Raw genomic sequence first — 22,977 nt, 5'->3', positions numbered from 1 at the left:
AATAGATGCCTTGCCTCATCAAATAAGGCCCCTACAACTTCAGAAGTCCTTCCCTGACTAACTTAAGTAGACCTAGTGCCTCTGAAAGAGTCAAAGTCCTAAGTCAGTACCTGTTGCAGAGAGCTGAACATTTTTAAGAGTGAAGAATAAGTGCTGGCAAAACCAACAGGTTGGTAAATCTATCAGTGAAGAGGAAATTATAGTAACAAGAACAAGTTACTTACCATATCTGGTAACGTTCTTTCGATGGGATGTTCCTCCGACGTATTCCATATCTATGATAGGTAATGTCCACAGCTGTGCTGCTTCGGAATATTTTCTGCAGAGGGCGTCCTGCGTCGATCCCATGTCCCTCGAGGGCCTCCGTCGAGGGTCGACGTCACCGGATGTTATATATAGGACGCCCGTAGCCTCAGTTGTTTTTTCCCAGAACGTGTGGCACCAATCTTCTGCCAGTCTGACAGCCGATAGCCTTGCAGAAACGTAAGCTGCAATTGCATAGGAAATTCTCCATAGGGGCAGGTTGGGAGGGCGATGTGGAATACATAGGAGCAACATCCCATCAAAATAACGTTACCAGATATAGTAAGTAACTTGTTCTTAGAGGGGATTGTGTCCTCCGACGTATGTCATATCTATGACACACTCCCAAAGCAGTACCAAACTATGGAGGTGGGAAAGAATTTAGAAATTTAGAATACCCAATCAAATGGTGGAATAAAGAACCGCCTTACCAAAGGCCAAATCCTGCCCGTGGATTGAATCCAGGGCGTAATGCTTGACAAAAGTATGCAAAGAAGCCCATGTGGCTGCTTCACAAATATTCTGAATAGGAACACCACGCTGAAGGGCAGTGGAGGTAGCCACGCCCCTAGTAGAGTGAGCACGTAATCCTACCAGAGGGTCCTTAACCGCCAAACAGTAACACTCAGTAATAGTGAGGATAATCCACCTGGACAAGGTCTGTTTGGTAAAAGCCTGGCCCAACCGGTGTCCAGCATAACCGATAAAGAGCTGATCGTCCACTCTGATCCGGGACATCTGTGAATTGGAAAAGCTCAGAGCTCTCCTAAGATCAAACCTATGGAGCCTCTTCTCATCCTTGCCAGGATGTGGAGGAGGATAAAACGCCGGAATAATTACCTTTTGGCTTAAATGAAAACCAGACACGACCTTCGGCAGAAAAGAAGGCCGCACCTGAAGGACAACCCTGCCCTTATGGAAAACAGTAAAGGGTGGGTTGGCCGAAAATGCCTGCAACTAACTAACTCTGCGAGTGGAAGTAACCGCAACTAAAAATATCGTCTTGAAAGACAACAGTCTCAAAGGACAAGAGTGCAAGGGCTCAAACGGAGCACCCATCAGAAACTTCAAAATCAAATTCAAATCCCAAACCGGCACCTGGAAAGGGGACGGCAGAAACACATTAGTCAGCCCTTTTAAAAACTGCGAAATCAAAAGGTATCTTAAAGTAAGAACACTCTTCAGACGAGCGCTTAAATATGGACAGCGCCGCCAGGTAACCCTTAATGGAACCCACTTGAAGGCCCTTGTGGGCTAAAGAAAGCAGAAAAGACAAAACCATAGGAATGGAACATTGGAAAGGATCAACATTCTGTCTCCTGCACCAGTCGCAGAACTTACGTCAACAGCAACGGTACAGGGACTTTGTTGCTGGTGACCTGACCGAAAGCAACACCTCCATCACGTCATCTGGGAGGTCCCAATCCTTGTATCTCAACCTTTCAGATACCAAGCGTGAAGGTTGAGAGTCCTGACCTTTGGATGGAGAACCTGACCCCCTTCCATCGAGAGCAGATCCTCTCGGTAAGGAAGACGTCGTGGAGGGCAAATGGACAATTCTAGAAGGTCCGAGTACCACGCTCTCCTGGCCCAATCCGGAGCCACAAGGATCATGCGGGTCACGAACCTCCACAACACATGAAGAATGACGTAGACTGGAAGAAACGCGTACAGCAGCGGGAATGACCAATCCACCACGAACGCGTCTCCTAAATTCCCTTGAGCAGAATCTCTCGCACTTCCGGTTGACACTGGTGGCGAAGAGATCCACTTGCGGGGTTCACCAAAGGGCGAAGATCTCCAGAAGGACTTCCTGAGCCACCTCCCACTCGTAAGAGACTGCGTCCTGCCTGCTCATGGTGTCCGCCGCCGCGTTTACGTCTCCGGCCAGATGAACTGCCGAGATTGAAAGACCTTGTTCGATGGCTCAGAACTAGAGCTCCAGTGCCTCCCTGCACAACAGGAGTGACCCTGCCCTCCCCCCTTTTTTGTTGAGGTAATGCAAGGCCACTGTGTTGTCCGTCATGATCAACACTTTTCCCCCATACAGTCGGCAGAAAAGCCTTCAGGGCAAGCCTGATGGCTCTCAGCTTTGACAGGTTGATGTGGAGTCTGGACTCTGACAGAGACCAACGACCGCTCACTGTCAGCTCTTTGGCATGAGCACCCCATCCTGTGAGGGAAGCATCCGTCACAATCGTCACCTCCGGCCATGGTTGCCAAAACGGTTCTCCCTTCGGTAGGTTCCTTTCGTCGGCCCACCACAGAAGATCCTGTGTGACCGAGATCAGAATCTGAACGGGATCCGACATCTTGCCTGAGAACTGGGACCACTGCAGTTTGAGAGCACATTGCAGAGATCTCATCCGCAGTCTGGCCTCCGGCACCAGAAAGATGCAGGATGCAATGAGGCCCAGCAACCTTAGGAAGTCGAAAGCCGGGAGACACTGGGCACCTTGAAACTTGTCCACCATCTGCACAATGTGATGAGCCCTGACCTGGGGAGGCGAACACTTCCCCACGGACGTGTCCAGCACAGCACCGATGTAATGGAGCTGTTGGGAAGGTGTCAAATGAGACTTCTTGAAATTCAGGGAGAAGCCCAGCCTGTGGAGGGTGCGGCAGGTGAGACCGAGATGATTCAACACTTGCTCGGGAGAGCGCGCTCGGATCAGCCAGTCACCTAGGTAGGGGTAGACGTGAATCCCCCTCGCCTGAGGTACGCTGCCAGCACCACCATGAGCTTAGTGAAGATCCTCAGGCGGAGGTCAAACTGAATGGCAGGACCTGCACCTGAAAGTGCGAGTCGCCAGCCGCAAACATCACAAAATTCCTGTGCTTGGGATGAATCGGCACATGAAAGTTTGCATCCTTGAGGTCGAGAGACGCCAACCAATCCTGAAGTTGAAGGGCCTGGAGGACCTGAGAAAGAGTAACCATCTGAGAAGTTTGTTCAACCAACGCAAGTCCATGATGGGTCTCAACCCTCCGTCTTTCTTGGGAATCAAAAAATATGGGGGAATAAGATCCTTTGTTCCTCTCCGTCACAGGCACCAGTTCTATGGCGCCTTTCTCCAGCAGGGATAGGATTTCCTGTGCAAGGAGCGGATCTGGAAGCTTCAAAGAGAGCTTCCCCGGTGGATTGTCGCGAGGCCGCTGAAGGAAGGGAAGGCAGTAACCGTGGGCTATGGTATCCAGAACCCACGCATGTGAAGTAATGGCACGCCATTCTCTGAGATGCTGTGCTGGCCTGCCCCCAATCCGCGAACCATGGGACATGGCCTCTTGACAGATGTAGCGGCTGCGGCAGTGCCTGATGGCAAAGAGGCAACTGCCCGAGCGGCTTTGGCACCACGATTTCCCAGACCACCACGGGTACTTTTTCCCTGACCCCTTTGACTGGCAGCCACTCTTGATCTACCAAACGAGGAGTAGTATCGAAAGGAACCTCCCCTCCATTGCTGTCCCCTAGGACGAAAAGGCAGAGGTTGCCGCACTACAGCGCTCAAAGACTTCAAGGCTCTTGTCATCCTTGCTACCAAACAAATAAACACCGTCAAAGGGCGGGATTGCAAATCCCGACTTCAGCAACCATGCAAACCTGCGTATCACGGTGCTCGCAGCCATGGACTGGCTGACACGATCTGCCGTGTCCAAACCCGACTGAAGAGATTTGCACATAGCATCCTTGCCTTCTTGCACGAGGGCCAGAAAGCCATCCCTTTCTTCCCCCTCGGGAATATGCTCAGCTGCCAAAGACGCACATTTCCACAGAGTGTGTGTAAACTTTGCCAAGGCACAAGTGGAGTTGGCAGACTTCAACGCCATACTCCGAGCAGAAAATACCTTTCTCGCCCACCCATCGAAGCAATTGTCATCCCTATCAGGAGGGATGGTAGGGTACACAGCATGCTTTGAGGTGGCCTGCACCACTACACTCTCCGGAGTAGGGTGCGATGACAAGTAGCAGGGGTCACTACTGGATGGGCAGTATTTTTTCAGGAACGACCGGTTACCTGCCGGCAGACTCTCCGGAGCAGTCCAAGCCGCCGCCACCCTCTTTTGAAAAGCCATGTGAAATGGCAACACCGGGTCAGTGGACGGACCCTGAGCCAGGATATCCGTCAAATCATCCTGATCAAACTCCACTGGGAGGGCAGACCACTCCAAGTACTCCGTCACCCTCGACATGAGACGCCAATAGGAAGATTCAGCATGCGCCCCAGGTTCAGGCCGGCCAAACTCCACCTCCGGAGAGGTGTCAAGGCCACTGGCGTAATGCAATGACTGAGGGAGTTCCTCCATCTGACTATGCCCAGACAAAAGGTCATCAGGGACTTCAGGATGCACAGGCAAGCCCATATCCTGATCTGACAGTTCATCAACCTCCGGAATTTCTTGCAAAGGTTGGAAAAAATCCAATCTAGGAGGAACAGAAAGGGGCTCAAAAAACAGGCCTCACAGACTTACTGAGAGCCTTCTTCGCAGGTTCCACAGCCCTCAGGGGCACCTCCAGCAAATCCTCCACAAACGGCGCTGAGGGAATCGGCGTCGATGTCGACCGAGGCACCGATGACTTCGAGGGCGGAGCCCCGAGATGGTCCTTCGACAGACATGGCGCTGACAACTTCGAGGCCGGAGCCTCGATAACGTTCTCCGCCGGACACGGCACCAATGGCGTTGACGCCTTCTTTGAAGGCTTCACAGGTTTCGACGGTCTCGATGGCGTCAAGGACCGGGGCCTGGACCTGGCACGGCAATGGCGATCGCCCTTGTCCGATTGGGACCTCAACGGCTCCCGATGATCGTGCCGACCTCCCAAGGCCAAAGGCGTGCGAGTGGTGGACCGAGCCCGTTCCCTGCCATCTTCTTTCGAAGGCGCAGCTGGAACTGTGCCTTGCGACTGAAAAATCACTGGCGGAATGAATCCCATTCGGCCGGCGACAAAGACTTGGTGGGACAAGTCAACTGCCTGGCGGAGTCCTCCTCTAATGAGGACGGGGAAGGCGACCAGTGACGGCGCTTCCTAGAATGCCTCGACGAGGAAGAGGAATGGCGGGAACCACTCCTAGACCGAGCCCTGGATTTTCGCCGATGCCGAGAGTCGCCCCTCGAGTCATCGGTCGAAAGCCCAGCGGACTTTGATTTACGGGGCTTGGACCCCCTACCTACCTTTAATTTCCCCTTACGCTCCCGCAAGGCCTTAGATGTCAGGGACTGGCAGCCCTCGCAGTCGTCGGTGGCGTGGCTTTCACCAAGGCACCAGAGGCAGATGTTGTGCGGGTCCGTGATGAACATTTTCGACCCGCAGTCCCGACACTTCTTAAAGCCCGGCCTCGGGGTAGACGAGGAAGATGACGACATTATTCAAAGAGAAAAATCGAGCGCGCCGAGATTCCGAAGCAAACACGTTTGCGGAAAAAACAGAACTGAGGCTACAGGCGTCGGGCGTCCTATATATATATATAACATCCGGTGACGTCGACCCTCGACAGAGGCCCTTGAGGGACATGGGATCAACGCTATCGACGCAGGACACCCTCTGCCGAAGATTTTCCGAAGCAGCACAGCTGTGGACATTACTTGTCATAGATCTGGAATACGTCGGAGGACAATCCCCTCGAAATGTTGTTTATGTGTATGAGAATCCCACTGCACTAGGGGAAGTGCAAGGGGGAAAGTGGCCAGAACTCCACCTGTCGAGACCAGGCAAGGGAGCTTTAGGAAGTGAAATTTGAAAACGTATAATCCCTGTGGTCGCGAGTGGAAACAGGTAAACACACTTTTCCCCCTTACTTCAATTCTCTGAGACAACACCCCCTGGGGTACTCAGAATCATTTGCCCCACTTACTTCAGTTGAAGATCTGGTGGCAGGGGGTTCAAAAGCGGCGGATGCAGTAGTACATTTGGGATACATCTGGTTAGATCGCAGTTCAGAGGTCTTTAAGCTGGATGGCCGAGGCACCACAGGATGATGACCGCCACAGGTCCCAAGACTACAGGAAACCACACAGGACCCGGCAGATGGGCAGCAGCAATGAACTCCCGGGTCAGAGGATGGCAGGTGGCACCTGTGGGGGTGAGGAGGGCTCTGCTCCAGGAAGGCCCCTCTTCTTCAACAGCTGCAGGATGGGTCTTGGTCCACAGGTGAACAAACCAAAGCGGTCCAAGTCAAAACTCAGAATGGAAACGGATGCACCACAGATACCCTGGAGGATGCTCGTCAGCCAACAGGGTTCTTCCGAAGGCTTCTGAGGACAGGATCTTCATACATATGTGCAGTCTAGTTGTTCCCATCAGCCCACAATGTCGCAGCACTGAGGTGTGGCTGGAAGACATAATGGTTGGCATCAACAACAGTTTTTGGATCTTCAGCAAGCAGTGTATCTGCGTAGGGGTCTTGGCTCCAAATGATGATCTGAAGAACAGTAGCAGGACTCGTCCTTTTATACCAAATTCAGGCTCATGTTGGTCCCTGCCCACCAATAGTAAGAATTTACACCATTCAAACTGGCAAGGGCTGTCCAATTACAGGAAACCTCTTACTACACACCTGCCCAGAAACAGACATCCCCTAGCTAGAACGTGGATGTGGACAAGACATTCTAACCGTCACATCCAGCCAGGATGCACACAGCTGCTTTGCCTGGGAAATGTGAGGTTTTGCCTGGGAAAGGGCTTACCTTCAGGGGTCAAGTCCTAAAAATTAAAGTGGGGGGACTCATCAACAAATGCAAGAGAATGCGACATCGCCAGAAATGAGCACATCAATGTGAATATGCACATTTCATTAAATTGGCTTTGCATAACCACCCAAATTGCACAGGACGAATGGCTTTTGCCTTTCATAAAAGCAACACACAAACAAAACCAAGAGAGGTTATTTTCTTCTCATAGTGTTTTTGAAAACGTTAAAAAGATGTGCATGTTTTAAACTCCAAGAACCAAAACGAATGTTTTCTCTGGGACTAGCATTACCGAAATGAGACATTTTGCCTTTAATTGTCTATTAATTTTCTTCAGGTTATATAGTGCAGTGGTGAAGTGTCCAGCCTACAAACCGGATGACTGTGGTTCGATCCTCGCGGTCGGCTTTAATGCATACATTCAAAGAGGACATTCAATGTTTCTCATTTTAGCTTGGGGGGACTGAGTCCACCCTCTGAAAAAAGTAGGGGGACTCCGTCCCCCCCCCCCCCCCCGCGTGTACCCTCGACTTGAGCCCTGCTTACCTTATATGGCATTTCTGGACCTGTGAAAGCAAGAAGGTGACCAAAGGACAAGATAGCCAAAGGAAAGAGCAAAAAACACGCAGCATAGTCATTTGAGTATATGATACTCGAAAAGGCATTATGCAGTAAAATGCAAAAATGCGCTCCGTAAAAGATTTTTTTTTTAAACGGTAGAAAAATATTTGCTGCTACCAGCTCATCTTGGTCACACCGAAAAAGAAACTGAATTGGCTGCGATGTCAATGGAGAGACACATGCACACAAACAAATATTTCCATATATGATTCCTCTGTTAGCGGAATGGTTTCAAGAGAACCTATGAACAACAATTTTGTGAGGCCTACTTTAACTCTTTGAATATCGGTTCCCCACTTTAGGTAATTTTTAAATAGTTAACATTTCTAAAGTGGTGAGTGTCCCAGTTGGATACCTAACTAACAGTATATATGTATTTGTTTTTACTTGCAGTATTTTAACTTTATGCATTTGTGTTGCTAAGTATTATTTGCATACTTACCGGAGTGGACAATGCATTGCTTGCCAACCCCTTGTCTATGTTAACTTTACACCAAGCTCCTGACCTCCTTTAGTCTAAGGCTTACTGCTCGGCATCCTTACCAAGTGAGATATTTTCGTTAGACTTCTGTTGTAACACAACTGTTCATTGCCACAATGAACTATTTCCATTACTTTAGAAATAAATGGTCGTTTTGTGGAACTACAAATACATTGAACACACTTACATTAATGCTGAGAGTATGGCAAACTCTGTCTGCTAATTACCTGGTGGGTATATGCTGCGATTTCATTTTGCAACTTCTCTGCGTTTATCCTAGGGAAAATAACGTTATTAACTTGGTTTGGAAACAATGTTCAAATAAAGGAAAACAAGGAGAACAATATCAAAACCCTGCGCCTGAACTGTAAAGTGCTAGCCATTTACAAAACCCAAATTCTAAACTATTAACACAATCATGATTGAAACCATGGCTAAGATGATTTGATACAGTACAGTAAAATAAAGTTTAAACATCAATTTATGGGGAACTACTATATGAACCCTCTCTCCTATGAAGCACTGCTGCCAGCTCCCATTATTATCCCTACTGATCCTTGGTGGTCCCCTCCAGTGACAGCATGCCTAGGGGGGACGTGGGACATACAAGGGCATGCCACTGGAGAAGAATTCTAAGGAAACTATTTAAGGAAGAAGGCAATTACCATTCTTCTACTTATTTCTTTTTAAGCGATTGAGGGTATTAAATAGTGGAGCTCTAACCCCTATGGGAAACAGTGTGCGTCACATTATACCAGATAACTCCTAGGGGGAAACTGTATGTGAACCACACAGAGTAAATGTAAAAGGCTCATTTTAAATGCAAGAAGCAGAAAAAAAAGTTTAAAAAAAAGGTTACTTACCTAGTTTACCGCTGTATTTTTCCCAGGGGGGACTATTTCTGAAACAGATTAGGGGTCTGCAACCTTTGGTTCTTCGGATTATTTGGACTACAATTCCCGTCAGCCCTAGCCAGCATAGTCGATAGCGACGGATCATGCGAGTCGTAGTCCAAAACATCTTTCAAGCTGCTGGATTTAGACCCAGGCCACAGAATGTGCAAGTTCATAGTTACTGAACGGAAGTGGCAGACCTCGGGCTCATCCTCTGTCGCCTCCTTCAAAGGCAATACCATCTCTCGATCAACTCCAGTAAGAGGGCCCGCATCCAGGCCGTATCTCTGGAGCCACTGACAACAGAGCTGAACTCTTCAGAATCTGAAAGGAGCTAGCCTATCCATCTACAGTCTCCAACTTGCCTCTTCCTTCTCAGACCCTCTGTACTGCACTGGCCACCCCATTTCACCTCTACAATTCTGACCTCTCTTCTCTTCCTCCCCTTCCTCCATTCCCCCCTATACCTGCTGCCTTCCTTGGCCTCTCCTCCAACCCCACCTACTCCCTCCTCCTCACTTACCACAACGGATGAGATCTCTAGAGTATTCCGCTCTATGAAGGTCTCATCCAAACAGGTGTCTCCCCGTTCTTCCCAAACCATTACGGACAACATATCCCCCTTGCTCCGGCTCTTGCTGACTTCTGCAACCATTCCTTTGCATCTGGATCGTTCGCTTCTTCTCTCAAGCACTCCCTTGTGCACCCCCTCCTAAAAAAGCCTTCTGCCGACCTTGTGTGTCCGTGTCACACCGCGGCCGTGGAAACTCTGGGCAAGATGGAGGCGATATTGAGCATCTTTACCGGTCCGTTTGACGCTCTAGTCGTCTTGGACCGGCAGGTATAAGAGGAGACCACGCCCCCTGCAACTCGCGTTGCAACTCGCATTCGTCGGTCTATTGACTTTCGCTTTGCTGCAGTGCCTCACTTACGAGTCTTTCCCTTGAATATTGCCTGTGCCTTCCCTGATTATCCCCTCTCGTTCATACCCCTTTTTCTCCTGTCCAGCCTCTCTCACGAATTTCTCTTTCCTTCAGTCTGCCTTTCCGTGGCTGTTTGTTTTCCGACTTAGACTCACTTTTCGAGTGCGCCTTCCGTCTTTCGGTTCCCTTAATTTCTACCTCGGGGTCTAGTGGGCTCTGCTTACCATCCGCTGTGTTTCTCGGGTCAGTCACATTCTTTTCGGTGTTTCACCCACCTTCTATTCTCTCTCGCTATCTCTCTCTCTCGCTCGCGCTCTCTCTCGCTCTCTCTCTCTCTCTCTCTCTCGCTATCTCTCTTTCTCGCTCGCTCTCTCTCTCGCTCTCTTCTCTCTCTCTCTCTTGCTCTCTCTCTTGCTCTCTCTCTCTCTCTTTCTCTCGCTCTCTTCTTCCCTGGATTTCTCGGGTACTCTTACCTGCTTGTTATATTCATCTCTTCTTGTTTTCTCTAGAGTCCTATGGTGGCTATCCTTACCTCTTTAGCCTCCGGTATCCTTTTCCATTTGCCTCCTGTTTGGAATTGTTCCTTGCTTCCAGCGAGCTGCCGAACCCCATTCTCTCACAGAGCATCGCTTGGAGCGAACCCTTATCCAGGAGGATTAGGCCTTCGTTTAACTTGCTGTTTCACTTGATACGGAACTACACCAGCCTCTCCAGTCTTCCCATCGGATCGACCAATCACATCGATTAACACACAGGGTTTTTTCTGCCATCAGGCTTTTTCCCTGTTTGAGGAACGGACTCCCCTGGGTTCACCTGACTGCCAGATCCATAGGCGGGCAAGGTGGCCTCGGGGGGAGAACGTCCCTATCTCTTCGAACGCAAGAAGGGTAGAAGGACTATCAAGTCAAGTGACAAAAGAGAGAGTCCCCAGACGGAAAGAAGAAGGAGACCGAGGCCATCGAACCCCACTGAAGACCCAGATGAGGAGTCTCAGGGGGAAGGAACTTCATCATATTGTGACAGATTGCAACGCCACACAACCAGCAAGGCCTCCTTGGAACAATACCAGGAGATGGTGACTGCTATTCAAGGCCTTCAAGCCGAGGTTCAGAATCTCCGAACCGAGAACGCTAACCTACGCCAACAAGTAACGACACGAGAAGAAAACCGAGGCGATCTACCTCCCCTGACTTTTTCTTTTGGGAAGTATGATGGCAATCCGAAACTCCTAAAGGAATTCCTGAACGCTTGTATGATTTATTTCACGTTTCGACCTAGGGCATATGAACTGGATAGAGCCAAGGTAGGGTTTCTTGTTTCCAACCTTGCTGGCAACGCATTGGCTTGGGCAACCCCACTGATAGCACTCGCAGATCCTGCCATATCGGATTACTCTCAGTTCACTCAACTGCTGCGTTCCAGATTTGAGAGACCAGAGGTCCAGTATTCTTCCTATGAGGCCCTTCTAGATCTCCGTCAAGGCAATCAAGATGTACAGACTTATGCCTCTACTTTTACCAAGATGGCCACAGACTCGGGATGGCCAGATTCGGCCCAGCAGACCCTTTTTCGTCGAGGCTTACATGATGAGCTCAAGGATGAGCTAGCCAGGATGGCGCGTCCTACCTCCTTTCAAGAATTGGTTACGTTATCCCTGCAACTAGAGTACAGACTGCAGGAACGGAGGTTAGAAAGAAGGAGATTCAGACCACATCCCTCAGGAAGGATTCCCACTGCTAGTTCTTCTAACCGACCCCAACAGGAAGAGCCGATGCAGATAGGGACAACCCGAGGCCCTTTGACCCCCGAGGAACGCAAGAGACGCAGAGACCTGGGTCTTTGCATGTACTGCGGATCTCCGAAACATTTGCTCCGGAATTGTCCGGAGGTACCCCCGAGACGCCCGGGAAACGCGCCTCCCCGGTCCTGAGCAGGGAAAGGAACCGGGCAGAATCGAAGAATCCCTGCAATTCCACCCACCAGGATCCTTCTGCGGATAATAACAGCCTTATGGTGTTTTCTGTGCGCCTTACCTTTGATTCCTCTCCATCTATAGAAGCCTTAGCCATGCTGGATTGTGGTGCGGCCGGGAACTTTATTGATATCCAGTGGGCTCAAGAACAAGGCATACCCCTGCGTCGGAAGGCCTGCCCTTTGCCTGTAGAAGGGGTAGATGGAGCACCCCTTTCCTCCGGTCCCATCATTAAGGAGACAGTTCCGGCTAACATGTTCTTGTCTCAGCACCAAGAACAGATTGTCTTTGATGTTATAAGAGCAGCTCATTTCCCAATCATCCTGGGCATACCCTGGCTACGTAAACATAATCCCAGGATTGATTGGTCTGCGAATACCGTCTGTTTTTTGTCACACTACTGCTCGAAGGAATGTCTATCAAAACCCCCTCCTTTGATGAGGAAGGGGATAGCACTCTCGACTTTCACGACAGTGGTCCAAACGATTCCACCGCGTTATCAGGAGTATGCTGCAATCTTCGAAGACAGACTACCTCGTACTCTACCCCCACATCGAGCCGAGGACTGCGGTATCGATCTAAAGCCTGGGGCATCTGTTCCTTTTGGTCGTATGTACCCTATGTCACTACCGGAAAGAAGAGCATTGAAGGAGTATTTGGATGCCAATCTGCAAAACGGTTTAATACAAGAATCCCGTTCTCCGGCAGGGGCCTCAATGTTCTTCATTCCTAAGAAGGGTACTACGGAATTAAGACCGTGTATAGACTACCGTGGGCTGAACAGCCTGACTATCAGGGACAGGTACCCTATGCCCCTCATAAAGGAGGTACTTGAAGCAGTGGAAGGAGCCTCAATCTTTACAAAGCTAGACCTTCGAGGAGCCTATCATTTGTTGAGAATAAGGGAGGGAGATGAGTGGAAAACGGCTTTTAGAACTCCCTTGGGACACTTTGAGTATAGGGTGATGCCCTTCGGACTAGTGAATGCTCCTGCCGTGTTCCAACGTTTTGTGGATAAGATCTTCTCAGATATGCTATTTATCTCGGTGGTGGTATATTTAGACGATATTTTGATCTTCTCTTCCTCCCTCTCTGAACATCGAAGGCACGTCACGCAAGTTCTTCAAAGGTTGAGAGAACATCAACTACTGGTTAAACCAGAGAAATGTGTTTTTGAAGCCTCCTCAGTATCTTATTTAGGGTTCATTCTTTCTAAAGAGGGGGTACAGATGGATTCGGAGAAGGTTAAGGCAGTTCTTCAATGGCCCACTCCAAGGAATCCCAAGGATATACAGAGATTTCTGGGACTATCTAACTTTTACAGAAGATTTATTCCTAGCTTTTCGGATATTGTTCTACCAATCACCCGTTTGCTTAAGAAAGGCCAGAAGTTCGAATGGGATAAGGAGGCGGATCAGGCCTTTCTGTTACTTAAGAGGACATTCACCACCGCTCCTATCCTAGTGCAACCGAATCAGTCTCTTCCTTTTGTGGTGGAGACGGATGCTTCCGGAGGTGCCATTGGAGCTGCTCTCCTACAATCAGGCAAAGACGGAGCAGAACATCCGGTAGCATATTATTCCAGAACTCTTACACCTAGTGAGAGGAACTACTCTGTGTTGGAACGAGAATTACTGGCGATTCGTCAGACATGCATTGAATGGAGGCATTTACTTCAAGGGGCTGCCCATTCATTTCTGGTTCGCACTGACCACCGGAATCTTAAGGTTTTGCAACAGATGGATTGCCGCAATTCTCGTCACGCCCGATGGGCGTATTTTTTTTCCCAGTTCGACTTCGAGATAACCTACCTTCCAGGAAAGGAGAATGCCCTAGCGGACGCTCTATCCCGCAGTCTGGAGCCCAAAGAAGATCAGGGCCTGGGTGAGATGCTCTCTGGTAAGAGAATCCTAGGAATGGTCAACTCCTTCATACAAGAAGTAGAGCGCTCGACCAGTCTCTCTGAAGTCTCTCCCGACCATATGACCCTCATGGAAAGAAGAGGGAAGCTATACTTTCATCGAGGATCACTGTACTTACCATCGGAAAAACTCCAGACGCAAGCCTTATTCTGGTGCCATGACCTTCCTTCGGCAGGACATAAGGGCCATGGGGCAACACTGCATCTGATATCCAGATATTTCTGGTGGCCGACTATGGACCAGGACGTCAGAACATATGTGATGGCTTGTCCGGTATGTGCGGCTAATAAACCCATCACTCATCGGCCCATGGGGTTGCTCCAACAAGAACCTCTACCATCACAACCTTGGGAACACATTTCCACTGACTTTATCGTGGATCTCCCTCTCTCTATGGGATCCACAGCAATCATGGTTACGGTGGATACATTGAGCAAGATGGCTCACTTCTCTCCCTTGCCTGGCCTGCCTTCTGCATCCGAAACCGCCCAAGTGTTCCTGAGAGATGTAGTAAGATTGCATGGTCTACCTGGGACCATAGTTTCCAATAGGGGGTCCCAATTTACATCCCGATTCTGGTCAGCCTTATGTAGTGCTTTGGGTATAAAGAGAGCTTTATCCTCTGGTTATCATCCCCAAAGCAACGGACAAACAGAACGCTTAAATTCCACTCTCGAACAATATCTCCGTTGCTTTTGTCATCAGGAACAAGATAAGTGGAAGTCCTTTCTAACTTTAGCAGAATTTACTTACAATAACACCAAACATTCGGCAACTGGCTTCAGCCCCTTCTACTTCACCTACGGTTATCATCCGAGGCATATACCTCTCTTTGGGGTTCCTCCAACTTCAGTCCCTTCGGTAGACCAGCACCTGTTTGATCTTCGATCCATCCAGAAGGAAGCAGCTCAGAAGCTGGAGGCAAGTAGGATACGATACAAGAAGTATGCTGATAAGAAGAGATCCCCTAACCCCAAATGGGAAGTGGGGACTAAGGTCTGGTTGTCAACCAAATATCTCCCACGGTGGGTTCATCCTGGGAAATTCTCAGCCCGCTTTATAGGCCCATTTCCCATTTTATCTCAAGTAAACCCAGTGGCCTTTCGATTACGTCTGCCTTCCAGTCTGAAAAGGATACACCCTGTTTTTCATACCTCCCTCCTGAAGGCTTATCATCCAGATCCCATGGGCCGTCGTATACCCTCCTCTACACACCAAGATCCCGAACCGGAAGAATATGAAGTGGAGAGGCTGGTTGATTCACGTTACAAGCATGGGACTATACAATATCTGGTCCAGTGGAAGGGATATTCTGTAGCAGAACGGTCTTGGGAGCCTAGATGTCATATCCACGCCCCACGACTTCTAAGACAGTTCCATCGCCTACATCCGGGAAAACCCGGGGGAGAGTCGATGAAGAGAGGGCATACTGTCACACCGCGGCTGTGGAAACTCTGGGCAAGATGGAGGCGATATTGAGCATCTTTACCGGTCCGTTTGACGCTCTAGTCGTCTTGGACCGGCAGGTATAAGAGGAGACCACGCCCCCTGCAACTCGCGTTGCAACTCGCATTCGTCGGTCTATTGACTTTCGCTTTGCTGCAGTGCCTCACTTACAAGTCTTTCCCTTGAATATTGCCTGTGCCTTCCCTGATTATCCCCTCTCGTTCATACCCCTTTTTCTCCTGTCCAGCCTCTCTCACGAATTTCTCTTTCCTTCAGTCTGCCTTTCCGTGGCTGTTTGTTTTCCGACTTAGACTCACTTTTCGAGTGCGCCTTCCGTCTTTCGGTTCCCTTAATTTCTACCTCGGGGTCTAGTGGGCTCTGCTTACCATCCGCTGTGTTTCTCGGGTCAGTCACATTCTTTTCGGTGTTTCACCCACCTTCTATTCTCTCTCGCTATCTCTCTCTCTCGCTCTCTCTCTCGCTCTCGCTCTCTCTCTCTCTCTCTCGCTATCTCTCTTTCTCGCTCGCTCTCTCTCTCGCTCTCTCTCTCTCTCTCTCTCTCTCTCTCTCTCTCTCTTGCTCTCTCTCTCTCTCTTTCTCTCGCTCTCTTCTTCCCTGGATTTCTCAGGTACTCTTACCTGCTTGTTATATTCATCTCTTCTTGTTTTCTCTAGAGTCCTATGGTGGCTATCCTTACCTCTTTAGCCTCCGGTATCCTTTTCCATTTGCCTCCTGTTTGGAATTGTTCCTTGCTTCCAGCGAGCTGCCGAACCCCATTCTCTCACAGAGCATCGCTTGGAGCGAACCCTTATCCAGGAGGATTAGGCCTTCGTTTAACTTGCTGTTTCACTTGATACGGAACTACACCAGCCTCTCCAGTCTTCCCATCGGATCGACCAATCACATCGATTAACACACAGGGTTTTTTCTGCCATCAGGCTTTTTCCCTGTTTGAGGAACGGACTCCCCTGGGTTCACCTGACTGCCAGATCCATAGGCGGGCAAGGTGGCCTCGGGGGGAGAACGTCCCTATCTCTTCGAACGCAAGAAGGGTAGAAGGACTATCAAGTCAAGTGACAAAAGAGAGAGTCCCCAGACGGAAAGAAGAAGGAGACCGAGGCCATCGAACCCCACTGAAGACCCAGATGAGGAGTCTCAGGGGGAAGGAACTTCATCATATTGTGACAGATTGCAACGCCACACAACCAGCAAGGCCTCCTTGGAACAATACCAGGAGATGGTGACTGCTATTCAAGGCCTTCAAGCCGAGGTTCAGAATCTCCGAACCGAGAACGCTAACCTACGCCAACAAGTAACGACACGAGAAGAAAACCGAGGCGATCTACCTCCCCTGACTTTTTCTTTTGGGAAGTATGATGGCAATCCGAAACTCCTAAAGGAATTCCTGAACGCTTGTATGATTTATTTCACGTTTCGACCTAGGGCATATGAACTGGATAGAGCCAAGGTAGGGTTTCTTGTTTCCAACCTTGCTGGCAACGCATTGGCTTGGGCAACCCCACTGATAGCACTCGCAGATCCTGCCATATCGGATTACTCTCAGTTCACTCAACTGCTGCGTTCCAGATTTGAGAGACCAGAGGTCCAGTATTCTTCCTATGAGGCCCTTCTAGATCTCCGTCAAGGCAATCAAGATGTACAGACTTATGCCTCTACTTTTACCAAGATGGCCACAGACTCGGGATGGCCAGATTCGGCCCAGCAGACCCTTTTTCGTCGAGGCTTACATGATGAGCTCAAGGATGAGCTAGCCAGGATGGCGCGTCCTACCTCCTTTCAAGAATTGGTTACGTTATCCCTGCAACTAGAGTACAGACTGCAGGAACGGAGGTTAGAAAGAAGGAGATTCAGACCACATCCCTCAGGAAGGATTCCCACTGCTAGTTCTTCTAACCGACCCCAACAGGAAGAGCCGATGCAGATAGGGACAACCCGAGGCCCTTTGACCCCCGAGGAACGCAAGAGACGCAGAGACCTGGGTCTTTGCATGTACTGCGGATCTCCGAAACATTTGCTCCGGAATTGTCCGGAGGTACCCCCGAGACGCCCGGGAAACGCGCCTCCCCGGTCCTGAGCAGGGAAAGGAACCGGGCAGAATCGAAGAATCCCTGCAATTCCACCCACCAGGATCCTTCTGCGGATAATAACAGCCTTATGGTGTTTTCTGTGCGCCTTACCTTTGATTCCTCTCCATCTATAGAAGCCTTAGCCATGCTGGATTGTGGTGCGGCCGGGAACTTTATTGATATCCAGTGGGCTCAAGAACAAGGCATACCCCTGCGTCGGAAGGCCTGCCCTTTGCCTGTAGAAGGGGTAGATGGAGCACCCCTTTCCTCCGGTCCCATCATTAAGGAGACAGTTCCGGCTAACATGTTCTTGTCTCAGCACCAAGAACAGATTGTCTTTGATGTTATAAGAGCAGCTCATTTCCCAATCATCCTGGGCATACCCTGGCTACGTAAACATAATCCCAGGATTGATTGGTCTGCGAATACCGTCTGTTTTTTGTCACACTACTGCTCGAAGGAATGTCTATCAAAACCCCCTCCTTTGATGAGGAAGGGGATAGCACTCTCGACTTTCACGACAGTGGTCCAAACGATTCCACCGCGTTATCAGGAGTATGCTGCAATCTTCGAAGACAGACTACCTCGTACTCTACCCCCACATCGAGCCGAGGACTGCGGTATCGATCTAAAGCCTGGGGCATCTGTTCCTTTTGGTCGTATGTACCCTATGTCACTACCGGAAAGAAGAGCATTGAAGGAGTATTTGGATGCCAATCTGCAAAACGGTTTAATACAAGAATCCCGTTCTCCGGCAGGGGCCTCAATGTTCTTCATTCCTAAGAAGGGTACTACGGAATTAAGACCGTGTATAGACTACCGTGGGCTGAACAGCCTGACTATCAGGGACAGGTACCCTATGCCCCTCATAAAGGAGGTACTTGAAGCAGTGGAAGGAGCCTCAATCTTTACAAAGCTAGACCTTCGAGGAGCCTATCATTTGTTGAGAATAAGGGAGGGAGATGAGTGGAAAACGGCTTTTAGAACTCCCTTGGGACACTTTGAGTATAGGGTGATGCCCTTCGGACTAGTGAATGCTCCTGCCGTGTTCCAACGTTTTGTGGATAAGATCTTCTCAGATATGCTATTTATCTCGGTGGTGGTATATTTAGACGATATTTTGATCTTCTCTTCCTCCCTCTCTGAACATCGAAGGCACGTCACGCAAGTTCTTCAAAGGTTGAGAGAACATCAACTACTGGTTAAACCAGAGAAATGTGTTTTTGAAGCCTCCTCAGTATCTTATTTAGGGTTCATTCTTTCTAAAGAGGGGGTACAGATGGATTCGGAGAAGGTTAAGGCAGTTCTTCAATGGCCCACTCCAAGGAATCCCAAGGATATACAGAGATTTCTGGGACTATCTAACTTTTACAGAAGATTTATTCCTAGCTTTTCGGATATTGTTCTACCAATCACCCGTTTGCTTAAGAAAGGCCAGAAGTTCGAATGGGATAAGGAGGCGGATCAGGCCTTTCTGTTACTTAAGAGGACATTCACCACCGCTCCTATCCTAGTGCAACCGAATCAGTCTCTTCCTTTTGTGGTGGAGACGGATGCTTCCGGAGGTGCCATTGGAGCTGCTCTCCTACAATCAGGCAAAGACGGAGCAGAACATCCGGTAGCATATTATTCCAGAACTCTTACACCTAGTGAGAGGAACTACTCTGTGTTGGAACGAGAATTACTGGCGATTCGTCAGACATGCATTGAATGGAGGCATTTACTTCAAGGGGCTGCCCATTCATTTCTGGTTCGCACTGACCACCGGAATCTTAAGGTTTTGCAACAGATGGATTGCCGCAATTCTCGTCACGCCCGATGGGCGTATTTTTTTTCCCAGTTCGACTTCGAGATAACCTACCTTCCAGGAAAGGAGAATGCCCTAGCGGACGCTCTATCCCGCAGTCTGGAGCCCAAAGAAGATCAGGGCCTGGGTGAGATGCTCTCTGGTAAGAGAATCCTAGGAATGGTCAACTCCTTCATACAAGAAGTAGAGCGCTCGACCAGTCTCTCTGAAGTCTCTCCCGACCATATGACCCTCATGGAAAGAAGAGGGAAGCTATACTTTCATCGAGGATCACTGTACTTACCATCGGAAAAACTCCAGACGCAAGCCTTATTCTGGTGCCATGACCTTCCTTCGGCAGGACATAAGGGCCATGGGGCAACACTGCATCTGATATCCAGATATTTCTGGTGGCCGACTATGGACCAGGACGTCAGAACATATGTGATGGCTTGTCCGGTATGTGCGGCTAATAAACCCATCACTCATCGGCCCATGGGGTTGCTCCAACAAGAACCTCTACCATCACAACCTTGGGAACACATTTCCACTGACTTTATCGTGGATCTCCCTCTCTCTATGGGATCCACAGCAATCATGGTTACGGTGGATACATTGAGCAAGATGGCTCACTTCTCTCCCTTGCCTGGCCTGCCTTCTGCATCCGAAACCGCCCAAGTGTTCCTGAGAGATGTAGTAAGATTGCATGGTCTACCTGGGACCATAGTTTCCAATAGGGGGTCCCAATTTACATCCCGATTCTGGTCAGCCTTATGTAGTGCTTTGGGTATAAAGAGAGCTTTATCCTCTGGTTATCATCCCCAAAGCAACGGACAAACAGAACGCTTAAATTCCACTCTCGAACAATATCTCCGTTGCTTTTGTCATCAGGAACAAGATAAGTGGAAGTCCTTTCTAACTTTAGCAGAATTTACTTACAATAACACCAAACATTCGGCAACTGGCTTCAGCCCCTTCTACTTCACCTACGGTTATCATCCGAGGCATATACCTCTCTTTGGGGTTCCTCCAACTTCAGTCCCTTCGGTAGACCAGCACCTGTTTGATCTTCGATCCATCCAGAAGGAAGCAGCTCAGAAGCTGGAGGCAAGTAGGATACGATACAAGAAGTATGCTGATAAGAAGAGATCCCCTAACCCCAAATGGGAAGTGGGGACTAAGGTCTGGTTGTCAACCAAATATCTCCCACGGTGGGTTCATCCTGGGAAATTCTCAGCCCGCTTTATAGGCCCATTTCCCATTTTATCTCAAGTAAACCCAGTGGCCTTTCGATTACGTCTGCCTTCCAGTCTGAAAAGGATACACCCTGTTTTTCATACCTCCCTCCTGAAGGCTTATCATCCAGATCCCATGGGCCGTCGTATACCCTCCTCTACACACCAAGATCCCGAACCGGAAGAATATGAAGTGGAGAGGCTGGTTGATTCACGTTACAAGCATGGGACTATACAATATCTGGTCCAGTGGAAGGGATATTCTGTAGCAGAACGGTCTTGGGAGCCTAGATGTCATATCCACGCCCCACGACTTCTAAGACAGTTCCATCGCCTACATCCGGGAAAACCCGGGGGAGAGTCGATGAAGAGAGGGCATACTGTCACACCGCGGCTGTGGAAACTCTGGGCAAGATGGAGGCGATATTGAGCATCTTTACCGGTCCGTTTGACGCTCTAGTCGTCTTGGACCGGCAGGTATAAGAGGAGACCACGCCCCCTGCAACTCGCGTTGCAACTCGCATTCGTCGGTCTATTGACTTTCGCTTTGCTGCAGTGCCTCACTTACAAGTCTTTCCCTTGAATATTGCCTGTGCCTTCCCTGATTATCCCCTCTCGTTCATACCCCTTTTTCTCCTGTCCAGCCTCTCTCACGAATTTCTCTTTCCTTCAGTCTGCCTTTCCGTGGCTGTTTGTTTTCCGACTTAGACTCACTTTTCGAGTGCGCCTTCCGTCTTTCGGTTCCCTTAATTTCTACCTCGGGGTCTAGTGGGCTCTGCTTACCATCCGCTGTGTTTCTCGGGTCAGTCACATTCTTTTCGGTGTTTCACCCACCTTCTATTCTCTCTCGCTATCTCTCTCTCTCGCTCTCTCTCTCGCTCTCGCTCTCTCTCTCTCTCTCTCGCTATCTCTCTTTCTCGCTCGCTCTCTCTCTCGCTCTCTCTCTCTCTCTCTCTCTCTCTCTCTCTCTCTCTTGCTCTCTCTCTCTCTCTTTCTCTCGCTCTCTTCTTCCCTGGATTTCTCAGGTACTCTTACCTGCTTGTTATATTCATCTCTTCTTGTTTTCTCTAGAGTCCTATGGTGGCTATCCTTACCTCTTTAGCCTCCGGTATCCTTTTCCATTTGCCTCCTGTTTGGAATTGTTCCTTGCTTCCAGCGAGCTGCCGAACCCCATTCTCTCACAGAGCATCGCTTGGAGCGAACCCTTATCCAGGAGGATTAGGCCTTCGTTTAACTTGCTGTTTCACTTGATACGGAACTACACCAGCCTCTCCAGTCTTCCCATCGGATCGACCAATCACATCGATTAACACACAGGGTTTTTTCTGCCATCAGGCTTTTTCCCTGTTTGAGGAACGGACTCCCCTGGGTTCACCTGACTGCCAGATCCATAGGCGGGCAAGGTGGCCTCGGGGGGAGAATGTCCCTATCTCTTCGAACGCAAGAAGGGTAGAAGGACTATCAAGTCAAGTGACGAAAGAGAGAGTCCCCAGACGGAAAGAAGAAGGAGACCGAGGCCATCGAACCCCACTGAAGACCCAGGTGAGGAGTCTCAGGGGGAAGGAACTTCATCATATTGTGACAGTCCGGCCAACTACCGCCCTATCTCTGCTACAACCTTCCTCAGGAAACTTTGAGAGAAGTTGGTCTTCCCCCAACTGACCCAACACACTGAGATCGTTGGTTGTCTACATGACCAACAATCCGGATTTTGAGCATCCAGAGGAACGGAAACAGCTCTTCTGAACAACCGCGAAGAACTGCGCACAAATCTTGATTCTAACTCTCCTGCTGTTCTCATCCTCCTTGACCTCTCTTCCGCCTTTTGATACAGTCAGCCATTCTATCCTCAAAGCGGCTCTGAGACACTCTTGGTATCTCAGATCAGGCACTGGACTGGCTGACGACCTTCCTCACTGACCACCCTTCCCAGGGGCTCCTGGCCCCTTCTCCTCCTCCAATACTCTCTCCACATGTGGTGTTCCACAGGGCTCTATCCTCTCGCCTTGGCTTTTCAACATCTACCTTGCACCTCTTGCTCACCCTGATATCTGCCTTCTCTCCTCATTTCTAGTGTTACGCAGATGGCACAATTCTTCTTCATGCTCCCCTCTTCCTCCTCTATCATCCCTGACTGCCTGTCTGATATTTATTTTTGGTACTCCTCCAATCATCTCTGTCTTAATGCCAGTAAGACCGATATCCTTCCTGTCGGGACCCCTGTACCCCGATTCCCTCCTGCACTCTGGCTGCCTTCTGTGGGCTCACCTTCCTCTCCTTCCACTGAGGCCAAAAGCTTTGTTGGGATCATCTTCGAATCCACTCTCTCCTGGACTCCTCACATCTTGGACCTTGCCAAGAAGGCTCACTTTTAACTTCACCTCCTAGGGGGCATTCACCCTTTCCTCACCTTCCCCCAGAAGCTCATTGTCTCTAGAGCTCTGGTCATCTCCAGGTTAGATTACTGTAACAGCCTCTTCCTCAACCCACCTCTTTCTTCACTCTGTCCTCTTCAACTAATCCAGAATATGGCTGCAAGACCTCTATTGCCCTCCAGCCCTAGGACCATATCTCTCCAGCACTAAAATCTCTCCACTGGCTCCCGGTTGCTGCAAGGAGCA

General features: G+C 49.5%; 1 protein-coding gene across 6 annotated transcripts in view; it reads right to left on the bottom strand.

Moving 5' to 3' along the window:
• NINL (ninein like) overlaps positions 1 to 22,977 on the bottom strand; it is a 1,017,292-nt gene that overhangs the window by 194,190 nt on the left and 800,125 nt on the right. For all 6 annotated transcript variants that reach the window (XM_069607820.1, XM_069607817.1, XM_069607819.1 and 3 more), the window contains one exon: positions 8,320 to 8,368. In XM_069607820.1, coding sequence (XP_069463921.1) covers positions 8,320 to 8,368 — 49 coding nt within the window. The remainder of the gene's footprint in view (positions 1 to 8,319; positions 8,369 to 22,977) is intronic.

The sequence above is a fragment of the Ambystoma mexicanum genome, chromosome 4q (assembly GCF_040938575.1).
Source record: "Ambystoma mexicanum isolate Mex_15411 chromosome 4q, UKY_AmexF1_1, whole genome shotgun sequence".
NCBI classification, from domain to species: Eukaryota; Metazoa; Chordata; class Amphibia; order Caudata; family Ambystomatidae; genus Ambystoma; species Ambystoma mexicanum.
The sequence above is the reverse complement of the archived record's forward strand: the minus strand, read 5'-3'. Positions and strand labels throughout refer to the sequence as shown.